The 23035-nt window shown below is 36.7% G+C and overlaps 2 protein-coding genes across 3 annotated transcripts; one reads left to right on the top strand and one right to left on the bottom strand.

Annotated features, from left to right (window-relative positions):
- Window positions 1-739: 739 nt before the first annotated feature.
- Window positions 740-15831, top strand: rcan1b (regulator of calcineurin 1b). 2 transcript variants are annotated; one of them, XM_065254113.2, is made up of 4 exons: window positions 740-1032; window positions 9980-10153; window positions 13989-14148; window positions 14388-15831. In XM_065254113.2, the coding sequence occupies exons 1-4, from the start codon at window positions 931-933 to the stop codon at window positions 14555-14557; spliced, it is 606 nt and encodes a 201-aa protein (XP_065110185.1). In that variant the 5' UTR covers window positions 740-930; the 3' UTR covers window positions 14558-15831. The 2 variants fall into 2 exon arrangements, with proteins under 2 accessions (XP_065110185.1, XP_065110186.1); XM_065254114.2 differs by lacking the exon at window positions 740-1032 and adding an exon at window positions 9112-9537.
- Window positions 15832-18146: 2315 nt separating this feature from the next.
- On the bottom strand, window positions 18147-20262 carry LOC135735450 (small integral membrane protein 11-like). The gene is made up of 3 exons (XM_065253877.1): window positions 20124-20262; window positions 18376-18587; window positions 18147-18296 (listed from the first exon to the last, which is right to left on the bottom strand). The coding sequence occupies exons 1-2, from the start codon at window positions 20136-20138 to the stop codon at window positions 18399-18401; spliced, it is 204 nt and encodes a 67-aa protein (XP_065109949.1). The 5' UTR covers window positions 20139-20262; the 3' UTR covers window positions 18147-18296; window positions 18376-18398.
- Window positions 20263-23035: the final 2773 nt, after the last annotated feature.

Here is a 23035-nt window from a genome sequence, read left to right as displayed (position 1 = left end):
ACCAGTGCACATATTTCATACATCCTTTGAATTATTTTATGTGCATTTTCTTTCATTTTAATCAACGAAATGAACAAAACTTTCAATGTTTATTTTAAATGAATATTTGGAAACTTATTTAGCATTTGTTATGTTATGACTATAACTTCAAGCTAAACATCTTCAATGGTTTTATCCACAGATGGTTAAATCCAAAGTGACCTACAAGCTATACATATTTATTCACTTCTTAAGTAAGCTAGAGTAACATAATAAGAATACCACATAGTATGAAAATACAAGCATGTCAATCATGGTATCTTTGTAGTGAAAAAAGTTTCTACAGGCTATTAAAAAGTGAAAAAACCGTCTATGGTCATAAAAGTTAACCAACACACTTTTGTAAAATGTCTTGCTTGAAACTTTATATTCTTTTTTTAATGAATGCCACTTGCTTTATTATTTCATCTAATGCAATAAAAATGAAAACCAAAAAATACATTTTTGTTTGGCTCTGCACTGCACTAAATCTGACGCAAGAGGGCACACAACGACCACTTTACAGTCATAGCAATAAACCACGCAGTTTAAAACGCATACAGTGCAAAAACTTTACACAAATACAACCATTTATCGACGACTGTAAGGCATTCTGCTCATAATCTAAACATTTACATTGATATAAACCCCAACACCCACATAAACCAATGCGCCTCGCAGAGCGCATGTGCGTAGGCCATGACGTCACGTCAGCTGTTTCGGCCCCCAGTGTAGTCTGTCGCAAATGTAGACGTCATCTTTATGTCAAGAACACATCGCAGGTTTGATAGATAGTGGCACTATGCGGCATATCTCGCGTGCTGTACGAGCCCATCACGGTGACGCGTGACATCAAAGCGCCGTCTCGTCCGAGATTAAAGCGCGGCCGGGGTCGCGGTCACGTTTGTTGCCATGGAGCAGCCGGAAGCGTCAGAAGTCCAGCTGAGCGATCAGCCCAACGCGCTCATCGCATGTAAAGTGCCTGAAGAGGTTTTCAATGAGCAGCACGTAAAGGTAGGCGTGCATCGTGCGCGCAACCGAATCGGTGTAGTCTGTTGTGATCAGATTATTTTTCAGGCCAGGCCTGGTTTAATGGAGAGCTAAACTGGTATTTATTGATTTAATAGAGTCAGGATTGTATTGACTAGTACAGTGGCAGTCTATTGATGATATTATGGACATGCGCAATGGCCCTTTGTGTTTTTGATATGCGCCGTGGTCTCATGTTTTTTGGGGTGGGGGGATGCTATGATGTTGTTTTCTGAACCTGGTACCTTATGGCAATTCAGTGTCTTCTTTATTATGTATCATGGCAGTGCCATCAGTGAGTGTCTTGCCACATTTACCAAATGTCAATGTTTTATTTGTAATTCATGCATTTGGCAGCTGTTTTTATCCAAAGCAACTCGCAGTGCATTCAGTGATGCATATTTTTCATCAGTATTTCTGTTGCCATAGAATTGAACTCATAACCTTTGTACTGCTTATGCAATGCTCTACCAACACTATGGCATTTTATGCCAATGCCATCTGACATTATCATTGTACCATAATAGTGCCATGCCTCTGTAGGATGCACATACAGTATTAGTTCAATAAAGCCACCTGTTTTGAAGGTTTACATGGAAACCTGATTGTCTCCTGGATAACACATGCAGATTGCATCTTACTGTACATACAGTACATGGAGAAGATGTGCCTTGTGATGCTTCAATCTCAAATGTGCATCACATATATTTGTTAAAGGTGTAGCGGAGGGTTTTCTCGAATTTTAGAAAAGAACCGCCTTCTCCACTTTTTAAAAAATGCAATTGTGCAACACTCCCGATTGACAACTAGGAGGATGATCTTGATGATCCTGAAAAAGAAAATCCTCCGCAATACCTTTAAAATATAACACAAGATGTGTTAAAAGTAAGACAAAATGTGTTGTTTCAATAACAACGCAGAGATGGGTGCATTCTGGGAAAACACGTTTAGTGTCCCAGAATGAACACTAAAGTGTTGTTTTAACACATTCGTTTTAAGAGTGTATTAAAATATAAAAATAAAATAGGTGATGGTGCAATGTGAGTCATTTGTGGCCAAGGACTAACACAGTGCACCAATGCACAATTGGGTGGTTGCCAGGGTGTTTTCTGTACGGTTGCTAAGGTTTTTAGCATGATGCTATGCAGTTGTTAGGCTGTTCGGATGTATGCTAATATGGTGCTTCTTATAGGCCGAAGGTCGAAAAATGCCACATCTCTAAATTTGTAAGATATTCTTGGTGATTTAACTTTGTCTGCAGGTGAAAACGACATCATTACGTGCTAATATGCTAAAGTTAAACACTAATAGGTTTGTGGTTTGTTTTAATCTGTAAGCAAGTTCAGTTAATTCTTTACATGCTGAGATTTATTAACCAGCATGGCCGACTTTCCATCTTTCCTCTATTTGAATGAAACATCAATGCACAATCCTGTATTTGTGTTCTCACAAGAGTGTTTGATTCATCTGAGAGCAGAAGTTTATTATAGCAGCGCACCTGCCTCTCACCACAAACACCCTGACCTGCAACTACATTGATGGAAAAAATAAAGCCTCTATGCTTTGTGTTTTTCCACTGACGGTGAGATCGATCGCTGACCCAAATGATAGCCACAGAGAAGTTGGTTTTTCTCTGTCATTGTCACTTGAGTGGAAAAAATAATAAGTGTAGTATTAAGAATAATTGGAAATGCCTTAGCTAACCAGATCAGAAGTCAGTCAGGCTAAGTTCTGTTATAAACCCAGGCAGGATTTTTTCCATAAAACTGTGATTTTTAGCATCATTGAATGGCATTTTAATCTTTAAAGTTTGTGTTAAAGGGGATAGTTCAGTAAATTACCCCTGGGGAAAATTACCCCATGATGTACTCACGCTCAAGCCATCCGAGATACGTTTGAAAATAGGGCCCATGACTTTCAAGGCCAAAAAAGTGCATCCATCCTTCACACAAGTAATTCACACGGCTTCAGGGGGTTAATGTGGGCCTTTTGAGGGTAATCGATGTGATTTTGTAACAAAAATGTCCATATTTAAAACATTTTAAACTAGAATAAGTAACTTTCGTTAAAAGTTGCTAATATGTATTCACCAGAGAGTTTTGGTGTAGGACGTAGCGTACGATACATAGTGAGTAACGCAGAGACACAAAGGAGAGGCCAAAACAATTGCAGTCACAAACAGGGATGCATAACAATTAATCGTGATAATCGTTTGCAAAAAAAGTTGATTGACAGGTCTGGCTCAATGAAAATTAACCTACCGCCAGCCACATGATGTCACGAGCACTTTTGGAAAACAGATGATGGGTAGGTGGGTGCACACACGCAAGATAGCTTGGGTCCGTTCGGGAAAAACGCATACATTTTAAATTACCCGAGACCAGATGCCGCTATTATTATACTCGACCAGTGTCTGAGGCACACGTGAAACTTTAACTTTCAGGTTTTCGGATGTAAGTGGACCCGTGAATACCTCTAGTGTGGATTACCTCTGTGAAGGATGAATGCATGCTGGGAAGAGCAAGGACATTCACTAAGATAACTCAAATTGTGTTCACCTTAAAAATGATGGTCATATGTATCTTGGTCAATGCTAACAAAGTGCACAATTTAATTGCATGATTACACATAAACTAAATATAAAACAAGCAATTTAGGTTTTTTTTAAAACAGCAGAGGATTTGTTGTTTCTCATATTTTAATCAGTTTTTGTGAAATCTTTATCACAAATTCAACTTCTTTGATAAGCTGAGCTTTAAAACTTACAGATGAACCCATCATCTGTTTTATATTTAACCATAAGCCAGTCATGATTATCCATCTAAACAATGATCTTAATAAGCTATAGTTTTTGCATCCACTTCACATTTATCTTTATTTATACAGCTGTTGACAGCAGAGTTAAAATATTTGTTTTGAATCCTTGGAGCTTCTTCCACAACACAAGTGAATGGAAACCATGTTATGGTTATTCTGGTATTCGCACTCTTCCAATTCTCAGACTTTGTTGACACCTAGTCGTTCCATTTCCATGTTTTAAATGACTCGTGTATGAGGTAACTGCATGTGTAGACCGCAGACAGCACGAAACCAAATGAGGTTTTTCAACTTAACTTTGAACTTAAAAAGCAATTTCAGCGGACATTTCCAATCAAAACTTGAAATCTAATTTCTCAGAGAATGCATTTATTACCAATATATGTGAGGGCTGTGCAATTAATATATTTTAGAATCAATCAATTGCAAAAGCAAATTGTGCAATTAAAATATAAATTGTGTGCTGCTGGACCAGTGTGTAGCCTATTGCAACACTTAATAAAAGGTCAAATGCATGTTTTCAAAGTAAAAGGTAATTGTGTTATATAATCATGATTATAATTTTTACCAAAATAATAATGATTATGATTTTGCCCATAATCAAGCAGCCCTGCCATCTATACCCAAAAAATACATAAAATTAACATATATTTTTATGTTACTTAAACGTAACACATTAAGTAAAAAAATCAACTTTTTTAAGTTATGTCAACTTATCACACGTCAAAACTTAAAATAGTGGGTTGAATATACCGTATTTCCCGGACTATAAGTCGCACTTTTTTCATAGTTTGGCTGGTCCTGCGATTTATATTCAGGTGTGACTTATACGTCAAAGTAATTTTATATGAACCAAGAGGAACCATTACCGTATATAGTCGCGAGAGTCCGCTCTATGCTGCTTCTGTATTTATGTAATTCAATGGATTCAGTGATGCAAATGACTTTCGAACTTGATTTGACTTATAGGGCTCTATTTTAACGATCTGAAACGCAAGTGCGAAGCGCAACGCGCAAGTGAGTTTGTGGGCGGATCTTGGGCGCTGTTGCTATTTTCCCGGCGTGAGAAATAACTCTTGCGCCGGGCGCAAATCAATAAGGGGTTGGTCTGAAGTAGGTTCATTATTCATAGGTGTGGTTTGGGAGTAACGTCAAATAAACCAATCAGAACGCTAGCCAACATTCCCTTTAAACGCAAGGGCGCAAGTTCCATGGCGGGTTGCTATTATTATGACGGATTTACCAGGCGCACGCCAGGAGCGGTTCACAGCCGAGGAGACCGACGTCCTTGTACGGGGGAATCCCACGCTTGCCAGCATAAATCGGGCACGCCGTGTAACGGGAGGTGGATCTGCCTCAGGACTTGACGCCAGCAGAGGACATCGCTGCGTCCACCCTCACCGCTGAAAGGGTTTGGGGGCTTTGAAATCGGACCCAAGAAACGCAAGCAAGGTCCAACCCCAAAGTACTTTTACAAATCAAGTTCATATACATTAAGGTTTCTTATGAAACCATTTTAACTATTATTTACATAAAATAAACGTAATACAGCCACACAACAAAGTTATGAAAATATTTTAATCGTTATTTGCATGAGAATAAATAAAAATCCTCACCACAATGCTCACCACTATGATTCCCCTTATCTCGTGTATTAATATTTTTAAGTGTAACAATTTATGATTTGCAAAAATAACTGTTGCATCTGTGTAGATTAGATAAGCAAAGTGTATGCGCGTTGTGCACGCTATACATTATGGTCAAGCATGCGCCCTTAAAATAGCATAATGAACCACGCGCAACGCGCCACTGACTTTAGACTAGTTTTTTTTGGTTAGTAGCGCAATTGTTTTTTGAAACTGCAAAATAGCATAAGAGATGGTTTGCGCCGCAACACGCCTCCTTTTTGCGCTGAACCGCCCAGGGAGCGCAAGTTCATTCCCTAGTTTGCTGACGTGCATCTGTGGAGGGAAAAACCCCGCTGTGCGCCGGCGCAAAATACGAATGATACATGCGTCACTGACAAAGTCAATTGCGCTGGGTGCAAGATAGGGCCCCTGGTGTTAATTTAGCCTATTCAGCCTCTCTGGTATGTTCTGCTATTGTTTATTGTGTAAAATAACTGTTAATGAGTGCGTTTACATGCACAGTCTTACGCCAATTATGCTTAATAAACTGATAACACGTGGGGTCATGTAAACGCGTAAAGCGGATTTCTTTAATCGGGGAAAGCCCATAAACAGCGTAAGCAAAAAACGATCAGCACAGGTAGTTTTTTGCTCATTACGCCGATTTCGCGTGGCATGTAAACACCTTAACCGGCTTTCTCACGGTTTTGTCCATGTGCGCATGTCTCCGCGTATGAAAGATAAACGTCACACGCGGAAGTAAGCGCAAGGTAACGCATAAAAGTCTCCGCTCGACTAAAGCAGTTGGCAGAGAAACTGTGAAAATAAAAGCTCATGTTACATTTACAGGTTCTGCAGACACGAGGAGAGATACAACAATATAGCTTAAGACAGATATGTCGTTGACTTTTTGATCGACTATTGTGTACTATAGGTGGTGGTGACGTCACTGCCTGCGAGAAAACTGATAATTCTTCAAGTCCCATGTAAACGCAGTTGTCTGCATAGCCGGTTTATTGATTTGCATGTAAACGCATGAAAACAGTTTTCTATAATAAGCAGATTTTTAATAGTTATCCGCTTATTCTGTGCATGTAAACGCACTCAATGTTACTTTAACATGTACGGACACCTATTCAGCCTGCTGTTCTGTACTACGGTTTAGTTTATTTACTTGCCTTTCCAGATTAAATGCATGTTCTTCGGCTTGGATTTTGTGAAATCTTTTTCTAAATAAATGCGACGTGTATTGTAGAGATGCATAACGATTAATCGCCAAAAATCTATAGCAGAATAAAAGTTTTTGTTTATATCATATATGTGTGTGAACTGTGTATTATAATTATGTATATAAAATTGAACATGCATGTGTGCATATTTAGAAGAAAAATATTTATATATTAAATATTACGATTTATATATAATATAAATTATACATAAATATACGTATGTATATACACATGTAAATATTCTTTAAATATATATACATGCATGTGTATGCATTAATCTATACAAAGTTATTATACACCTCACACACATATATGATGTAAACAAAAACTTTTATTCTGCTATAGATTAATCGCAATTAATCGTTATGCATCCCTAGTCCAGTGCGACTTATATATGTTTTTCCTCTCCAAAAAGCATTTTTGACTGATGTGACTTATACTCTGGAGCGACTTATAGTCCGGAAAATAGGGTAACCAAGTTGTTTTAACTACATGATACATTTATACTGTAGATTAGGGAAACATGGATGCATTATGGGTGTGACAAATAAAAATAAAAAAAGTTTATGGGACTGTCATTTAAAATGCACAAACCAGAACCAATAGGCTAATACCCAATAAATGGAGAACAGACTTTTCAAAGAACATTTAATTATGGCCCAAGCACTGAGGTGCAACGTTATGGGTGTGACATTTCTCTCTTATCAATTATAACATTTGCACTTACTTTACTATGAAAAAAAAATGCTTTACCATTTTTATCAGAAACTTTGCATAGGTATTTAAACCACCAAATATTGACATCTGAGATATCAGTATGGTTAAAAATAGGGATGCACCGATAGGATTTTTTTGGGCCGATACCGATTTAAAGAGACAACTTCTGGCCGATGCCGATATTAAACACTTGTATACAATACTACCTCCTCTTGATATTTCTGCAGAACACTAGTTGCAAATGGCGAATTTTTTTTTTTTTTTTTTTGGTCTTTATCTGAGATTTTGAAGAAAGCCCAGACCACAGACATTTTCCTGAAATATTCTAGACCGCATGGATCACGTGAATGAGTAATCTCGCCTGATGAATGCTGGATTATGCAACAGACATGCAACTCATTGCCTTTATGCGGTTAATTAATAAACAATCGGTATCGGCCTTTCTCGTGCTGTTGCCGATATGCCGATGGTTTCAAATTCATAAAAAATCGGCCGATAAATATCGGTGGCCGATACATCGGTGCATCACTAGTTAAAAACTTTACTTTTCATTTGCATGGAATTGGCCTTTTAATAACAAAAGTATAAAGTTAGATGAGCCATTTTTTGCACTCGAGTTTAATAATGGTGCATCTCGTGCGTAGTATGGCCTGATCTTTTGTGCAATCAGATATAAATATCTACTGATGGCTTATATGTACTGCTTACATACTGACAGAGCAGCTCACAAGCGACAGCTGCTGTCTCACCTCCACACGTCTTTGCATAACAGCATCCAGTTCTGCCTCCCTTTGCATTTTTTCCATCACCTTCTTTCGGTTTCATATTTCCATGTTTCCATTATGTCACAGCGGCAGAGATGACCTCTTCTCTTCCCATTCTCACACACAACTCCTCTAATGTGTGTTTTGTAAACTAGCAGAACTTGAATCTAAACCATGAACTCATTTAAACCACCAACACATGTTGGGACTCGTCATTGTCTATTGACTTGTTAAATGGTATTAATACTGAGCTTCACTCCCCGAAAACCTCAGAAACATTTCTGCAGAAGACAAATTATTAAGCAGATTAAATGTGAAGGATAGTCGGGTGTCCTCATGACCTTTGCTCTTAATATAGGTTAAACCAACACAAACACACTGTGTATGTTTGCTGCAACGTGTGAATACTTCTCTGCACGGGTCAAGCATGCTAAAAAAATGGGTGAGCTTAAATCTTACAATGCATACTTCATCCTGCACTGTTTTTACTGTGAACACGAATAAAACCTTCGAGCAATGTTGACATTTAATAAAAACACTCATAGCATGTCCTAACATCCACAGACTGTTGTGTGAATAAATGATGTCTTCTTTCTATATTTGATGTTGAATTGATACCAGGTGTACTTTATGTTGGTCAACAAGAAATGATAGCGGTGCAGATTTCGCCACAGACTGGCGTGTTATGAATGTCAAGTTGATGTGGAAATAAAGTAGTTATGCTCAGTTAGAAGTATAATGTTGAGATGGAAAAGTGAGGGTCAGTCGGAGCCCTGTTGGAAACATGCTGAAGGGACAGAACGAAAGGTTACGCTGGAGAATGTTGGACTACTACCCATGACCGGGTGATGTCATTATTTTCCAGTACCTCATTAGGATTAGTCAATAACAAAGAGATGGGAGAGCAGGGGAGGAGTCCAGCAGGAGCGCCGAGAGGTAAAGACGCTCCTGTCGTCATTTCTAGCGGTCTGATGGAGAGGGAGGTGGTGCTCGGACGTATCAGCTGTGCTATAAACAGCAGGAGATCAACACTGACCTCGATGCATGGAGGAGTGTATGGAGTCTGTTTGCTGGAGAGAAGTGCACAGGAGACGTTGTATCTTCTGCATCTGGCTTTGTGCATGACTCTCTGAACTTTTACATTTGAAACTGTCGACTAGAATATCTTTGTGAGATTGTGTTGCATATGTCTTTGCCATTCAACACACTAAAGTCGCTGTGGAGGAGTCTTACGCTTTATACTGAAGTATGCATCTTAATACAGCAAAATGCAATGCTGTCTGTCTGGTGGCCACATTAGTGGACCATGACGTTTACAGTCGACCGGAAATTCAGGTGAGGTCAATGGTTATTGAGACTGTACTTTAACTAGTGGTTGAGTACTTGGTGATGCATTAACAGCCCGGACTTTTGGTGGACAACCGTTATATACGAGCCATTTGCCACAGTTATGGAGATTGATTAGAAGATGTAACTTAAAATGTTTTGTTGACCTCAGGTGGACAACCGTTATATACGAGCCATTTGCCACAGTTATGGAGATTGATTGGAAGATGTAACTTGCATCAATTAATAATTGAATAAAGATATTTAGTATTTACTGTATGAACACTGGCCCTCATCTGTAAAACACACAAATCACTCATCAAGCCATTCTTGTGTAAATAGTTGTGGTAAATTCGACCCTTGCATGAGAATGGTAAGATGATGAGATACATAAAACCAAAGTTAAAATGTGAACTCATGGTTTTTACGTGTGCTTGTTTTGCATCTTTAGGAGCAGTTTGAGGCTTTGTTTCGTCAATTTGATCCGAGCACATCCTTTCAGTTCTTCAAAAGCTTCAGACGGGTTCGGATTAACTTCACCGACGTTCTCGCTGCAGCCGAGGCCCGAGTTAAACTCCACAAGAGTGACTTCAATGGAAAAGAGATGCGCCTGTATTTTGCTCAGGTAAGAACCTACAGATAAACACAGTGGCGGTGCCACACACGTGCTGATAAATGTGAAACCAAAACATTTTGATCACCCACTGGTGGCTGGCTCCATTATAAACCCCGCCCTCTTAATGGAAACGAATGGGACGTGAACCAAACTTAAAAATCTAATTACACTTCAAATCATATGGTTTCTGTATTTGTGTTTTTTTTTTATCAAAAATTATGTTGATGTACTTTTTAAGTCACAATGAAACTCTTATTTTAAATATCGTGACATATATATATATATATATATATATATATATATATATATATATATATATATATATATATATATATATATATATATATATATATATATATACAAGTGAAATTGCTTCTGAAATGAGAACAAAAAGTAGGACGGGACTTGATTTCGTCCATCGAGGATTGTTTAAAGTGGCGTCATGTTGCTATTTGTGAATTGCTGCGATCTTTTCCCAGGCCCCGCCCACCTGCCATACCATATATATTACCGGAAGTAAAGAGAGATCGTTTCAGGGGGAGGAGATTAGCATTTTTGATTGAAGATATGAGAGCAAATGCATTTTAAAAAAATAAAAATAAAACTCACACATAAGTCATTTGTAAAAAAAAAACAAAGTATATTAAAATAATTTTTTTACGTTTTTTATTTAAATTTTATTGTGACTAAATGTCCGTTGTTCTAATAAGTTTGGTTTAAGTTAGTTATTACATGTCATTAAAAATGGTGTAATAACTTGATTTGTGCGTTTGTGATTGAGTCAAATGGGAAAATGGGCGGGGCCTTGATCCCACAGCTCCACCTTACCAGACTCTGGCTCCAAATGAATTTATCAGCCAACATGTCAGCCATTTTTTTAGATATTTTGGCCAATGTTTTTTTTTTTTTTTTGCAAACACACCATCCTTTTTTTTAACAGTCTTGTGTGTTTTTTTTGGGGGGGGGATAAAGATATCATTTTTGAGTTTATTGGAAATAGTGCTTGTTAGGAAATTTTGGTTTCCTATTGGACCAATTGAATAGCGTCACATCAAATTAATCTATTCTGTAAATATGACTCTAATCTAGGGCTGTCAAAAGATTAATTGCGATACAAAATAAAAGTTGTTTTTGCATGTGTGTGTTTAATTATGTTGTACATATAAATACACATGCATGTATGTATTTAAGAAACATTTACATATTTTTATTATACATAAATGAAATGACATCTTAAATTCATACATGTATGTGTGTATTTATTTATATATAAATAATAAATACATGCATTTATTATGCAAAAACTAACCTTTCTTTTGTATGTGACTAATAGAGGGTTTTCACAGCACGTCATCAATCCGGATGTCGGCCATATTGGCGATACTGAGGGTAAACAATGCCATTGAACCGAATGGATCTCGCACATTTTTGCTGCTAAAAATTATCAAGTACTGTCATGTTTTGGGCTGTACTAATTGGTCGAAATAACTAATTGAAGTAATATTTAACAAAAAGTGTAAATCTGGTACTATTAAAGGAGCATTTCACCCATAGAAACATAAATCTTTATTGAAAGTGTTTTATATTTGTAGGTGAAATGTAACATACATTTAGAATTTGTTGCCTATTCGACCGAGAAAAGGGGTGTTTGTAGTCTCACCCCCCAAACAAAGATATTGCACTTCCTTTTTTCAATAATGCAAAATGATGATTTTTACATCATTGAAAGAAGGAAGTGCAACACTGAAATCTGTATTTCTCCTGTCTCAGCGGCAACTGAGGAAATGATGCACGACCATTCAAAAACATGTCTGGGTTTCTAATAGGGCTGCACGATTAATCGAAAAAGAATCACGATCTCGATTCATACATATAGGCGATCTTCATTTTAAATGACGGCGATTCACTTGCATTTACAGTATTTCCCTGTTTAGTTTCTGCGTTCAAGTGTTCACGTATTTACATTACAACAACCCAAGAACATCAGTCAAACTTGCTAACACACACTCATACAGGGTAAAACCAAACCCTATTCATTCACCAATCAGACCCGATCGTTTCTTTCCTCTCTCTCATCTCATTTGCGGCGTTCCGCTGTCACTCGCGTGACGTATAAGAAGGCGGCAGACCTAAACACAGTCGTTTACTTGGTGGATCTGGAGCGGCAATTTTCACAAAAAAGAGAGGATAAACGAGTGTCACTGTGGAAAATCCTGGTGGCGACGGAGAAAGTGAAGATGCAACAACATTGGTTTCGAAAAAAGGCAAGGAAATTATTTACCTCAGGCTCCGGAGTCCTGACGTTTCTAAATCGGAAGGCTGCAACCTCAGGAGGTCGCATGCAGGCTGTATACGTCATCAAGCCTGGTTCATTTGAGTTAACGGAGCATTACATTCGCAAGTCATTAACATACTTCAACAATTTATTATTAACTAAAAATATTAGTCATCTTTATAACGTTAATTGTTAATATTCTGAAATTAGACAGTCTTTATGATGCGCAGTTTAGAAATGCGACCTCCAGAGAGGCTGCAGCCTTCACATTGAGAAACGGCCTCTTTGCGTTCCCCATTAGAAAGGGTTTTTCGCACGAGGGGAACATTGTTACATGTCTGCGTTTCTCTCTGATGCCTCAAAATGTTGATCTTTTAGTCTTTTAAAGGTTTAACGTTAGTGTTTTTAAAGTTTTAAGGTTGGCCAGTTTGATAGTACAAAAAGCACAGGTGCAATTTAACAGCTAACAAATTTTAAATTATTCTAAATTTTAAGGGGTCTAAAATAAGAAAAAGAGACTTTTAAGAAACGTTATTATAACTGAAAGTCCTGTAGCACATTTTTTAGTTAAGTGCATAATAAATGTTTTTGTTAAAATAAAGAGAATCGGGTGAGAGAATCGGGATCTCAATTCCCATGGAAAAAATCGGGATTCACATTTTAGCTTGAATCGTGCAGCCCTAGTTTCTAACCATACAAAGCTTAATGCAAATGGGTGAAGTGTCCCTTAAAAGTAGATTATGAATTTAGATAAGAAGCGGATTTTTAGCCAAGTATTTTACAAACAGCAATGTAATATCAGTATGAGTGCATACTATTTTACTACAAAGTTAGTTAAGAGATTAAGAAATGGGAAGAACAAACACAAATGTTGTCAACATTCTCAGTCCACGACCAAAGACTAATAACTTTAGTGTTTTTAAATATTGTGCCTTTTCCTGCTTAGCAAGTCCTTCTCTTTATGATTTAACAACTTTCACAAGCCTTTTCTGTGGTTTCTACGTCATAAATTAGTAGGACAACGTCTTAACCATGCAATCCATGCTGTTGTTTACATCCGAGTATCTCCAACATGGCCACGTCCGGGTTACTGACCAAACCTGGTGTAGGTGAAAACCCTCTATAGCGATTAATCCTTTGACAGCCCTACGCTAATCCCCTTTTGTTCTGTGTCTGTTTGACTTTTTCATCTTCTTATCATTGAATATTTCAAGTTGTGAGTTTGTTTCAGTCACTATAAGCTACATATGAACAACAGTTACAGTGATGTTTGACTAATCTGTGATCATTTCATTGAGTTTCCAGCATGAGATCACACATCTTAATGAACGGTCAGAATGAGGTCACACGTTTCACATAGAGACACACATGACTCAGGTTTTCTGTTCCCTTCACAATGAGGAACCTAAAATTAAACTGCGTCTTTTATCTTGAGATCCTGACTCATGACTAGGAGTTATTCAATGTGTGTATAATGACTTTGAGCCCATTCAATGTGTACTAAATAACAAAATAACTCGCTTTAATTTATTTCTCTTTGTCCTTCTGACGTTTTTCCTCTCTGTACAGTCTGTACATATTGGCAGTCCTCGCCTTGAGCCTCCAAAACCAGACAAGCAGTTCCTGATCTCTCCTCCGTCGTCACCCCCTGTTGGCTGGGAGCCGTCACCGGATGCCAAACCGGTCATCAACTACGACCTGTTGCGTGCTGTGTCTAAACTAGGACCAGGTATAAGATACTAACCCTTACTGTATTTGCTCACCCAAAAGTGTTACATACTAGTGTTTAGTGCTTTGCAAAATGTGAATTTTTTATGCACTAGAAATTTGATTATGCACTTTTTTAATTCAATTTTTTGCCGTTTTTTTATTCAGTTGTATTTTATTTTTACATATCTCTGCTAAATTTTTGTTTTACATATTCAAATTTGGCATCAAACCTGACTTATTTGACAAAATGTATTTCAGGTGAGCAATACGAGCTCCACACTGGAACCACCAACACGCCAAGTGTGATCGTGCACGTGTGCGAGGACGAAGTCTCCGATGACGAGGAAGAGATGGAGGGCGGCAGACGCGCTCGCCCAAAAATCATCCAGACCCGCCGTCCGGACTTTGTCCCTTCAGTAAAGCAGTGAGAGCCGTTCTGGGTGGTTTAATCTGCTTGACCAATGCGGGAATAACTAGGAACCTGCAGTTTATCATCCTGACCACCAGGGGGTGTTGAGCACCAGATTCTCTTCCTGGTTAGCGAGAGAGGTGACCATTCTCATAATCTCGAGTTTCATTTCTTATCGTCCATCGCTGATGGAATCAGGGACTTTGAGGACCTGGGAAGTTTCTCTCGTCTTAAGAATGTCATTGTCTGCTTCACATCGCAACTGTGTAATAGCCATAAAAAATTTAAGTTGTCGTGTAGCACAAAGCCGAGTAAAGTGTCCGACGTGTTGAGTGTGTATTGTGTCGGGGCCACACGTATTCTTTGTTAATATCACGTACCGTCTCTTTAAGTCAGTTAAGTGTTCGTACAGGCTTTAAAAAAAGTCGTTGTCACTGAAGTACTTCACAAGCTCCTTCAAGTATTATGCACTTTAATAATAGAGCCTTATAACGTGGTAAACATCATGAGGTACGTGTATTTGTATATATAGAGTCCGACAGTGACCGCTCGCGTTGTGGAAATATATTACTCATTCATTTTCTTCTGCGGGAAATTTCGTAACCTGACACAAGCAACCGGTCGAGGAGATTTAATGCAACATTGCAAGCTTTGATTTAAAGCAAACAATTAAAGGTACAAAATTATGAACTGCTATTTTGCGAAGCATTTCGGATGACAAAACTATAATTAAAAATTAAAATTTTAATAGTATTTTAGTATAGTAGTAGTAGTTTAGTAATAATCCAATTATAGTAAAAAATACTATATACATATAATTGTCATTTGCAATGTTTTATCAGCGCGCAACTTCTGATTGGTGGATCTCTCTCTGTATTGTATTTGGCAATTAAACGATTTTTTTGACATTATCATATGGCTTGTACAGAAGCAGATAGCTTTGCTGAATCTCAAGGCAGGTTTGTCTTGGATGATTTATACGTTACAGAAATAAGTCAATCACTTTTGTGGAAGATAAAAGAAATGAAAACTCTTCTGTCGTTGTGTTAATGATTGTGCGTTACCAGAATCGCTCTGTTCTGCTTTACAGTCTCTGTTTTCATTACTGTAGCGATGTTTTCATGCCATCCTGTGATTTTAAGCGACTATAATGTACTGTGTATATTTGATGTATTTCAATGTAGCCCATATCATGAATGCTTCAGGATTTTTATCTTAGAATCATCTTCAATAGTCAGCGGGAGGAGGAAGAAAGCTGATACTACCTTTAATAAAGCCATCTTGACCAAAGAAGTGATAGTAATGTTTATTTATGTCTTATGATTTGTTTTGGCAAGTGGACGTAACCCTACAGCACTACTTACAGATCCTGGTGTTTATATAGCTCCGTTAGTAGAATAAGACAAAAGTTATGGGTTTGATGCCAGGGATAAGTACAGATCGAATGCACTGTAAGCTATGGATAAATGTATTAAAGGTGCAAAAATGTATTATTGAGAATGTAAAGATGCTGTAATTCAGCAAACCGTGAATATAAATGAACATGTTGTATAAATCCTCTGCTTTTAGGGCCTGAGAAAACTGGTCAATAGGTTGATGTCTCCTTGCCCTGATTATATTTCAGTTCTACAAAAGATCCCAACAGCGCCACCTGCTGGTGATTATTTAGAAACTGCTGAGATATACAAGCTACTTTTATATAATGTGACAGCATACAGTAAAATGTTTTAAGCTGTAGGAAAGGTGTTAAAATATTACTTTCATATGAAGTTTTATTGTGTATTGTTTTTACTGTATACATTTGGTACCAATATGTAGCTGTGAGGTACTAATATCCACTCTTTAAAGGAGGGGTGCATGATTTTTAAAAAGCACTTTGGAAAAGAGAGTCGGGCTGAGTACCAAAACACACTTGTAGCCAATCAGCAGTAAGGGGCGTGTCTACTAAACAACATTGGCCCTGTCCCAAATGGCACACTCCGGACTTGTGGTCCTCCTCAGAGTCCACACTTTGATGACATCACGTAGTCCAGACTTTAGGGACCCTTGATGCGAGTCCACGTGGGTGCACCGGAGTCGTATTTTGGGACAGACTCGAGCATCACACCGGAAATAGGTAGAGAAGTTCCCCGTCAGTGTGAACTCCTCCCTTCCGTCGTCTGATTGGTCCGATTGCCCTTTCGCAAGGACTTCTGGGTTGGCAAAGTGCGCGAAGCCTGGTGCAGTGCGGGCTTCGCTGAAGACCGCATCAAGGGTGCAAAGGAGGCGCTGATGAGCACACTTCAAAGCGTAAAAATGACAGATGGGACACCCTACGGACTCGTAGACTAAGCGAGAACGCGCAACTTAAGGCCACGAGACCGAAAGTCCACATGAAGTGCGCCATTTGGGACAGGGCCATTGTTGCCTGGGTTGCATATGTGTGGGGTGGGTCTATCAAAAGAAGGTCCAGATTCTATTGGGGTAGATGTGTGTTTGTTTAGGTGATTTTGTCACACTTTGTGGTTTTACTAACAAAGGCCACTAGGTGTCAACAGTTTGCTGCATACTCTTGTCACAAATGAATAATTACTTTCACCACATTATTAGTATTTAATAACGTAATAATTAATTTTTTTTAAAAAGGTTTTAAAATATGACAACTACGTTCTTAGACCTTTCCAATGATATATAATTTGCCAACATTTTTGCAGATTTAGTATAGGATATAGTGTTACGAATATATAAGAATTAATATGCATTCCTATGGGGTCAGTGTAACAAAATGACTGTCACTACATCATTTCTGTCATCAGATGACCTTAAAATATGAAAACTAAACTCTTATAGCTTTCAAACAATATATAGTTTGTCAAGGTTTTTATGGTTTAGAATAAGGTTTTAGGGTTATAAATATGTCAAATCAAATTGGGCCCACCTGTGGGCCTGTGGCATTTTAGAAAATGACTCACACTACATCATTAGTTTCTCCAAATGGTGATGAAATATGAAAACTAAACTCTTAAGAGCTTTCCAGGGGTATATAGTTTGTCATGATTAGATAAAAATGTACATGATGAATATTGACGTAAACTCAGGTGTCTCGCATACGGGATAGCACCAGGTAATGTGTGAAATACCCCTGCCATAGAAGAACTATTTTTGGTTCCTTATAGAAACCCGTAGTAAAGGGCTTTTAAAAGAACCATTTAAAGAGTTTGGTTCCAAAATGAGATAACTCCCATTATATTTGAAAGAAAATCTTGTTTTTTGATGGTTGGTTTGATTTGAGTTAAGCCTTCATAACAAAAAAAATACAGCTAAGTAGCACAATAAAAAAAAATAATAACATAATAATAAACAGGTTAAAAAATTTTAAGTTTTAGAACCAAACTCTTCCTTTCTTTCTTACCTTTTAATCTGAAGTACTTTTTTTAAATCTATGGCATTGTTAAGTATCTTTATTTTAAGAGTGTAGTTCAGTAAATTAATTAATTAAATTGTAAAGCATTCCTTGGAAATGTTTCTGCCCTGTAGGTGTCCCTGGCCCCCAAAAGGTTGAGAACCCCTGAACTAAAGTAAAGTCATCTTTAGTATGTTAGCTTCCAGAACACACAGTAGACACAAAATACATATAAAACATTTTTATTACAAACTTCAGAGGCAATAAATAAAATCTGAGTATTGAAAATCAGTAAAGCATGTTGTCCAGATAAGCAGCTGAGAGTTGGACAGCTGAAGCCACAACAGATGTCTTCACACGCCACACTGATACTCTCCTGAAACACAATGAGACAAAGTCATGTTAAAATCGCCATTATATTCATCACTAATGTTAATGTTGTCACCCAGATGTACCTGCTCATAACTTGACCAGCATGTCAATCATCCTTCTTATTATCAATGATTTCTTGCGTTTGCTGTGCGAGTTTTTTCTTCATTTCCATCTGTTGTTTAAGGGCGGCATCTGCTTTCCTACTCTGATAAATCTTCGCTCCAGCAAAAGCCAAACACAGCAGCAGTGTTTTTGCTGCCAGTATGTACAACAGTAAAGGGACGTTATCAAGAGCCTGAAACACACAAGTCAATGAGGTCAACACACAATATTCACTCAGATTTACAGACAAATATCCCAAATATCTGGATACTGTACACATGTATTGTTACACTAAAGTTTGAACAACTTTAACAAGTCATTTAAACTTTTGTGACTAGTAAGAAGTTGCAATGAATTATATAAATAAAGTTGTAAGAACTTAAAGGTGCCAAAGAATGCATTGTAATAATCTGTTAAATTGTTTTCTGATATCTACATAAAAGATTTGTGGCTTTATTAAATGCAAAAATGATCCAGAAACAGTTTTACATGTCCATTTACAACCCTATTATTACCTTATTTTAATGGGTCATGAATAATAATAATATTGAGCTCTGCTCTGATTGGCTGTTTCTCCTTCAGTAGCTCTGGGTGTGTGTAAACAGATCTTATGTTTGAGTCTGTATCAGATTTTGAGGAATAATCAATTGTTTGGAGATTGTTAATGGATGTTTCTGAGTGGTAAGTTTGTAGGGTTTTTTTCAGTTTGGACCTGCAAAACGTAACTGTAACGTCAATAGTAGAACTTTAGCCTAAATGCTAGCATATAGCATTAACTAGCATATAACGCTAACTGAGCAGTCACTTAGTTTTTTTTTTTTTTTTTATAGAATTGTAACAACATTGTACTTAATTTAATGTGTAATTTAATGTCTTGGATGTTTGCTTGTATTTGTTGGTTTGTCTCACTTTGAAACATTCAATCTTGTTTTATAAAGTTTTACAATTCTGTTTTTAAAACTCTGCATTGTTACAAAAACAGAAACAAACCTCAGGTTGAAGGCCAAATCCTTTTGAAAACTTTACCTTCCTTTTCATTTTCTTTGAGATTATTTAACTATGTTTAGCTGAAACGTGTTCGTTTTTGATAATTAGAGAGTTTAAAGGTAAACCAAGTATAGTTACCATGATAAAATAACAAAGGGCACAACATTTACAACTGTGTGATGTGTATAGAAATATGGTCAGTTTACAAATGTAATTGATGTCTTGTACGACCTTCCTCCACTGCCTAATTAGTCTAGAAGCTTCAGGAAAACTCATAGGGTCTCTATGGAGGGGGGAGGTATGACAAGAGCAGCTGTTTACACACATTACCACGGTACTGATACAGTTTACACTATATTTAATGAGGAAATAATGCACTGCAGAATACCTTAACAATGAATACAATTGTTATGTAACAAAATAATGTAGCAATACCCTGATAGACATGCTTATTTATGCATGTAAAGGTAAAGCCTAATTTATGTCTGTGGGCATGTACCATGGTAATACCATGTGTTTTGTAAATGTACTGTAGTATTGTACCTTGGACCATATAAATACCGTTATACATATAAATCGTAATCATACGGTATGTGCACACATCTTATTGACAATGTACATGACCAAAAAGTATTACCATGGTACTTTACTATGGTAATAACCAACGACGTATTTTAACTAGCGAGCGGCTAACATATTGCAACATATTCAAAAATATTGAGTATATGTACACGTGACTTACCCGCCAGTTGATCATGATGCTTTCTTCTGTATTATGAAGACAAACTCTTTTTTCGACACACTGAACTGGTTTATCTATTTAAACATCTTCACATGGGTCAGTAAAATGACACCTGGAGGCGGGGCGCAGACGTAGAAAATAAAATCGGTAGAATGGAAATCAGCGCTGAGATGTCCATTTTAAGTGGCCCGGAAATTGTAATATAGATCAGAACAAATAACATTTATTTTATAGTAAATATTTGTTGTGTTTTAATGCTTAATTTTACGTCTGTTAAAATTCTGTATTATTAATTAAATTATTATTATTTGTTTTAGTAAGATGCTGACACGGAAACAAATGAAGTTGTCTTGTGATCCCTCTAACCTTTTAATGCGTTGGTCAGAAAGAACCAATCACAGACGTTTGCGATTTACCGGTAGTCTCTTGAAATAAAAAATGTTTATGTGTATTTATTGTTTTTGTATGTGTTTATAGTGTATAGTGTCATGTGTTATAGCAACAAAAGCAAACAATTACATCGTTCACGACAAAAATCGTGTCTGGGTTTAAATGCATATCTATGGATAATAATCTTTCTGATCCGCCCAGCGCCTCCTAGAGGAAGACCCGTGTTGCGTCATCGACTACTAAGTCACGTAAGAATAAAACAACCAATCAAAATGTCTTCATTTAAAGGTACAGTCCTAGAAATATGATCAACATTTTTTTTTTTTGTATAATTTTCTGTCTTTTTTCATTTTCATGTGATTTTATATATTTGTTTAATATAATATATTTTTTTTTATAATTTTTATGCATTTGTTTAATATAATATATTTCTTTTGTATGTTTTTAATTATTTATTTAACTTTACAAACAATCAAGGCATATGATTACAACAATGATTCATATATAAGTATCGATCATACCAGTAATTGGAAATTACAAAAATACAAAATAAGAGCACAAACTCAACATTGAACAAATTATAGTAAAAATTATAATAATAAATATAAAAATAAATAATAATATCAAAAAAACACCATAAAAGAGGCTTACTCAAATTTACTTGTATAAATGAAAGGGCTTTCTTATTATTAACCAATTTTACGGATTTGTGTATAAGTTTAACCTTATTTAACCACTGTTTAAAGTTGGACTTTTATAAATTTAAAAATTCATTTATAAATTTAAAATTTAGCAAGACAGATCAAGAAATTGATAACCAACTGTATATCCTTGTTTTCCAAAAAAAAGGACAAAATTTGATTAGTTGACTGTGAGAGGGAGTATAATCTCTTTAAACTGTAACCGACTCTGAACATCTCTCCAAAATGGCTTCATAATTTCAAAAACGTGATCTAAATTTTCAAGATTTATCTCATAAAAGACACAGTTTTTCACACCAAAATGAAATCCTAATCTTAGAAATTCGTTTGTTGGATAATTTTGATTTAAAATTTAAAAGTTGACCTCTTTTGGAGGAAGAATGCTTAAATGGGAGGAAAACGTGTGTAGTTCATATTTCTGGTGATTTATTAAAATAAATGCTTGTTTAGCACTGCAGAGGGCGCTATAACATTATGTGTTCAAAGGTACTGGGTTGGTGGGGGTGTTTTAATACTGTATTAGTCTAAAATCTCTTTCTCTACCCCCTCTCTCTCTCATTTTCTCTCATATGGGTAGTTGAGTCAAGCTCAAGGATTTTTTAAATCATTCATCATTCTGAATTGATATATTTATAAAAGAAAATGTGTAACTTGGGTCCTGTAACTGGTCACTGTTTCTCATTTTCTGTGACATAAGAAATATTTTAAATAGATTTAGCATGAGTTTAGTATTTCAGACCGCAGGGCATAACTTCCTCATAATGTTTCATGCCATTTACCCATAATCCTCTTGTGATTTCAGATATAGAGATACACATGGCTGTGAGTGACTGTGATTATACACATACACATTGGGCACTTGACTTTTAAGTCGATTCCAGTGTTCTTCAATGCTATCATTATACATGGAAGATGCCATATAAGTCCTAAGACATTTTAAATAATGTGCCAGATTAAATAGCTAGATGGAAAGAAGATGAGGTGCTTTGTATCTTTAAAATCTTTAACCTTTGTTTGTGCATTATGTAATCCAGTATAAAAGGCTGAAGGTACTGAATAATTGAGATCACACAGGAAAGAGTTTAAAGAGCAAAAGAGACATCAGCTGCAAATCTACAAGACACATATTTGGCTAAATAAGATGAAACTGTCCAGACATGAACACTTTACAGATTCACTCTGGTGTGCAATGGACAATGTCTTGATGATGTTTAACAGAGCACACACACTCGCGCGTGCACACACATTGTCATCTAGTTTTGACGCTAATTGGCATTGAAGGATGTAATCTACATGTAAAATCTAAACAGATGCACAAAAATAAATCTAAAGAGATAAACTTGTTCTCAAAATAACACAGAATTGTATTTGCAGATGCAAGTCAATGTACAGTGTATTTACCCAGGAGGTAAATATTACTAAAAATACCCTAGCAACTGCATAGCAACAGGATAAAAATAACTATAAAACAACAGCCCACAACCAGCCCATCAATGTGCTAAAGAGGTTTGCATGGGCTTCAGAAAATGTCAAATATTAGCTTTCAAATTTTGTGTCGTTGAAAGGGAAAATTATTTCAAAGGGCAATTTTTGGATAGCGAATGTAACACAGAGATTGAAACAATGATGCTACAAGTTGTCATTCACATGAATAATTACTGAATGTACAGTATGCTGCTCAACTAGTGGACTGGCACCAAAACAAAACTTAACTAGTGAAGATAGTCAACCAGTATGGTCTTAATAGTTATGCCAGATAATCTTTCTGATTGACAGAGCGTATTAACCAGATCTACTGGTGTTTTCATCAGGGCTGAGATG

This window comes from Paramisgurnus dabryanus, chromosome 4 (assembly GCF_030506205.2).
Source record: "Paramisgurnus dabryanus chromosome 4, PD_genome_1.1, whole genome shotgun sequence".
Taxonomy (NCBI): domain Eukaryota; kingdom Metazoa; phylum Chordata; class Actinopteri; order Cypriniformes; family Cobitidae; genus Paramisgurnus; species Paramisgurnus dabryanus.
Note: the sequence above shows the minus strand (reverse complement) of the source record. Positions and strands in the feature narration are given on the sequence as shown.